Source organism: Bidens hawaiensis, unplaced genomic scaffold, assembly GCF_021521415.1.
Source record: "Bidens hawaiensis isolate Kalapana, Puna unplaced genomic scaffold, B.hawaiensis_p1.1 tig00014338_1, whole genome shotgun sequence".
Taxonomy (NCBI): Eukaryota; Viridiplantae; Streptophyta; class Magnoliopsida; order Asterales; family Asteraceae; genus Bidens; species Bidens hawaiensis.
Window position 1 is genome coordinate 514454 of NW_027492236.1, and position 4479 is coordinate 518932.

Below are 4479 nucleotides of genomic sequence, written 5' to 3' on the forward strand. Positions count from 1 at the left end.
CCAAAAAACACGTCGCTTTTCCTTTGGTTTATCAAATATTGAATCTAGCGTTGGTTTATTGATTGCAACTGCAACCGTTAAAAGATGTTTTTTTTTTCTAAAATGAAGCTTATCAAGATGGATTTGCGTAATCGAATGGGTGATGAGTATTTGAACAATGCTTTAATTTGTGCGGTCGAAAGATAAGCTTTTGATAAAGTAAAAGAAGATGATGTAATGGTTCGATTTCAAGCTTTCAAAAACTGAATTGGAGAAATCTGCACCCCATGTGTTTAAATTTATTTATCATCGTGTTTCCATTTTATCCCATTTACATTGTATAAAATAGTAAAAATATGTTTTTTTAAATATTACCCCTGGAATTGATATTTAGATCCGTCAGGCTCACAACCATTTTAAATAAATATTAAATAAAAAATGAAGACTAGGAGTGTTTCATCAAATTTAGATATTCTCTCCCCCAAAACGTTATCCTTTAATTTATGAAACATCTCTAATTTATTTTTCAGGAGATTTACTAGGAATGCTTTAAAATACTTAATGATAAATTACTATAAAATACTCCACTTGAGAAAAAGAGCAACCAACAGGAATCAATAACGAATCAAGACAGGTATTTTTGACTTTTGTTATATATTATTCTAAAGAAAGGGTGTAACAGTAATTAGCCAAGGACCATTAATAAATGGACGCAACTTGATCTATTGGCACTATAATAATTTGTCACAAGTCTCGACTACAGTCTCATTACATGCTTAAAGCCCTGTGTTGTTGCTCTATTTTCAGCCGACTCCTATCACCCAAAAATCGACATCTTAGCACGAAAATGGCGGAGAAGAGTAAGATTCTGATCCTAGGAGGAACTGGTTACATCGGAAAGCACATCGTCGAGGCTAGCACGAAGTTCGGCCATCCTACTTTTGTCCTAGTTAGGGAATCCTCGCTCGCTGACCCTTCCAAGTCTGCCGTGATCGACACCTTTAAAAACTCTGGCGCTACCGTCGTCCCTGTCAGTACTACTACTTTCTCTCTAGAAATATTAATTCCTAGTGGTTTCATTTTTTATGTTCATCTATCTATATCTTTTTTTGCCAGGGTGACTTGTATAATCACGAGAGTCTAGTGAAGGCGATAAAGCAGGTAGATGTTGTGATCTCGACAGTAGGTTCGGAACAACTTGCTGATCAACGCAATATCATTTCCGCCATCAAAGAAGCTGGTAACATCAAGGTATACCATTCAAAATTAAAACTGCCTGTCCTTATTATAAGGGCCGTCGCCGAGATTTGTGTATCCCATACGAGTACGCAAATATGGACGCTTAAAGATAAATATTTTTCAGAGATCAATAATATTTTGATAAAAATAAACAAAATAAAATTATTATACACTAGATTTATATTTTAGTTATAATAAATGGGCTTAACTTACTTATAATTAAAAAGGACCTAGTCTCTACCTGTTTTAATATATATATATATATAGATGCAAAAATATTATATATGAAATATATGAAAAAGAAAATCCGGGCCCTAGGCGGCTGCCAAGCCTTGTATTCCCTCCCAGACGCCCTCTGGTTATTTTGATTATTGTAGCATCATCTCTTCTCTTGTTAATGCAATATTTCCAGAAATTCTATCCATCCGAGTTTGGAAACGATGTGGATCGTACCCGCGCAGTGGAACCAGCGAAATCAATGTTCGCAGTCAAGGCTCAGATTCGCCGAGCCATTGAAGCTGAAAATATCCCTTACACCTACGTTTCCTCCAACTGTTACGCCGGTTATTTCCTTCCAACACTGGCGCAAGCAGACGTCACGGCTCCACCGAGGGACAAGGCGGTGATCCTAGGTGATGGAAACCCAAAAGGTATGAACAAAAGTTTGATTGATTTTCAAACTATTAGTATTATGCAGTTTCTAATAATCTAACTATACCACAGTTATATTCAATGATGAAAAAGATATTGCAACTTACACCATCAAAACTGTGGATGATCCAAGAACCCTGAACAAGATTGTGTACATTAAGCCTCCTGGTAACATTTACTCGTTTAATGATTTGGTGGCATTATGGGAGAAAAAGATTGGAAAAACATTGGAGAAGATTTATCTTCCTGACGATCAAGTTGTGAAGACCATACAAGGTAATAATAAATGGCAATTGGCAACTATCATGCATTTTTATATTATTTCAGTACTAATCTATAATTTTTTAGACAAAAAGTAGCATAAGAGGTTTTATACATTTTTAGTTGTGACGATCAACTAAAAGTAACATAAGAAGATTTATCTTCCTTACGATCAAGTTGTGAAGACCTTTATACATCCTAGGGATTCAAATAGTTTGTCTCGACAAGTATAAATTTGCTTGTAAAAACTGCGTAGAGTTTAAGTTGAAGGTAGGTCACTCACAAAAACTCGAGCTAATTTGGTTTGAGACTGATTTGGCTCGTAAGCTAGTAACTCGCTCGTTAATTTGTATAAATTAGCTCATTTCCTCATTGCTTATTGATAGTTTGCTATTGTATTATTTAACCCTTTTAATAATTTCAAACTCTTGTTAATTTGTTATTTGAGACTTAAACAAAACATAAGACAAGCTAAATTTCACATTGTGTTAGAAATGTTGAGTTAAGCTAGTTCGGCTAACTCGCTCGGCTCGTCTTGTTACTAGTTCAAGTTGTATTATTATTCGGCTTGTTGATTAACCTACTCCATCTACTAATCCATATGTTAATGAATTTAAATCGACACCTCTATCATACCCACTTTTAATAAATTTGCATGTGCCGCTTTTAACCGTTTATCTGTTCTTTATCTTGTAGAATCTCCGGTTCCATTGAATGTGATATTGGCAATCTCTCATTCGATCTTTGTGAAGGGAGATCAAACTTACTTTGAGATCGAGCCATCATTCGGGGTTGAAGCTTCTGCACTTTATCCTGATGTAAAATATACCACCGTCGACGAGTATCTAAGCCGTTTTGTGTGATCATGTGGCCCGATGGAGCTATATATGAATGTGTGTTTGTGTTGTTTTGTGGTTTCGACTTGTTACAACTTTTTTATTTGGTGGTTTGTAATGTGTTGCTAAACTTTTCAAGAATAAATATGGTGGTGTGTTGCGAAACTTTTTTATATGGTTTTGTGCTTTTGAATGTTCTTACAATTAATAGGTATTTGTATTTCATCATAACGAACATCCATTTACGTCCCTACGTTCCATTTCCTTATAAGCGTCTTTCTTTTTATTAATGATTTATATTAAAAAAAGGGACCGGAAAATGCCAGGTCCCAACAAAACAAATGCAATTTGCCTCAATTCCTTGATCTTGATTAGAGGTGCACAAACCAGTTAATCGGTTTGGGTTAAAAAAGGTTCTGTTTGGACATCAAAAGTCAAAACTGGTTTATGATCGATTTGGTTCAGGTTGAAACTGGTTTCTTGGCTAGGTTACGATCGGTTTCGGTTCGGGTTTTGATTAGTTTCGTTCGGGTTTAGACCGGTTTTTGCTCGGTGTCGGTTCGGTTAACCGGTTTGGAACTAGTTTTGGTGGAGAAAATTACAAACCGGTTCACAATCTATGGTTTCAATTAGTTCCAAACCGGTTTTTGCATAATCAGTTTCATACTGGTTTGGTTTCGGTTTGATTTTCGAATCGATTAGGTTAACCAGTTTATTTCTCACCTCTATCTTAATATCGCCAAAAAGAAACTTAAAATTTTATTTCTTGCACTCTTGTTCAGACAAGTGTTAATGTTGTCGAAGATTTTTTTCTTCCTTGCTATTAAAGGGATATGTTTCTTATTTAAATCACCTTTTTTCAGTTATGGGATAATGAATTCTAATAATCCTAATGTTGCCATATTGGCTGGTGCTAAGCCAACTTAAGATATAATTTCGAACAGTCCCAACTTTTAAGATATTTTCCTCCAACAATCCCATACCAACAGAATTGTTGGAGGAAAATATGTTGAAAGTTGAGACTGTTCGAAATTACATCGTAAGTTGGCTTAGCGCCGGCCAATAGGTTAAAGTTGTGATTATTAAAATAAGATATTCATTTAATTATATGCTTTTTTTCATACTTTATTCTTAAAACTTTAATAAAGTTATACTATTTTGAAATTATAAAAAAATAATATTAGTTTTTTTACTTTTAGTTAATATCTCTTACAACTTGTTTGTTTAAAGAGAAAATTATGATTTGCCTCCCTAGGATTTTACGTGTTGTGTGCCATCGTCGTTTTTCTTCGGGTTTTTATGTGTCACTCTGTCTGTTGACAGTTTGATGATTTTGTGAAATTACTATCATACTCTTAAATAATCAAGTAAAATTACCATTCATGCCCTTTTATAATAATAATAATCGTCGTTGTCGTCGTCATCATCATCATCATTTCATCGCCATCCACAGCACCACCCACCAACTTAATTCCAACTCCACTGATCCAAATCTAGCAACCGATCCAACTCC

The 4479-nt window shown here is 34.8% G+C and overlaps 1 protein-coding gene across 1 annotated transcript; it reads left to right on the forward strand.

Moving 5' to 3' along the window:
• Positions 1–703: 703 nt before the first annotated feature.
• Positions 704–3012, forward strand: LOC143546425 (eugenol synthase 1-like). Its single transcript, XM_077038093.1, has 5 exons — positions 704–1009; positions 1096–1230; positions 1631–1868; positions 1942–2145; positions 2827–3012. Exons 1-5 carry the CDS (start codon positions 752–754, stop codon positions 2991–2993), a joined length of 1002 nt encoding a protein of 333 aa, XP_076894208.1. The 5' UTR covers positions 704–751; the 3' UTR covers positions 2994–3012.
• The last annotated feature ends 1467 nt before the right edge of the window (positions 3013–4479 follow it).

Coding starts and splice junctions, on each gene's coding strand:
- LOC143546425 (XM_077038093.1), top strand. CDS start 752: ATGCTTAAAGCCCTGTGTTGTTGCTCTATTTTCAGCCGACTCCTATCA. Junction 1,231..1,630: donor AAGAAGCTGGTAACATCAAG/GTATACCATTCA, acceptor CAATATTTCCAG/AAATTCTATCCATCCGAGTT. Junction 2,146..2,826: donor AGTTGTGAAGACCATACAAG/GTAATAATAAAT, acceptor TTTATCTTGTAG/AATCTCCGGTTCCATTGAAT.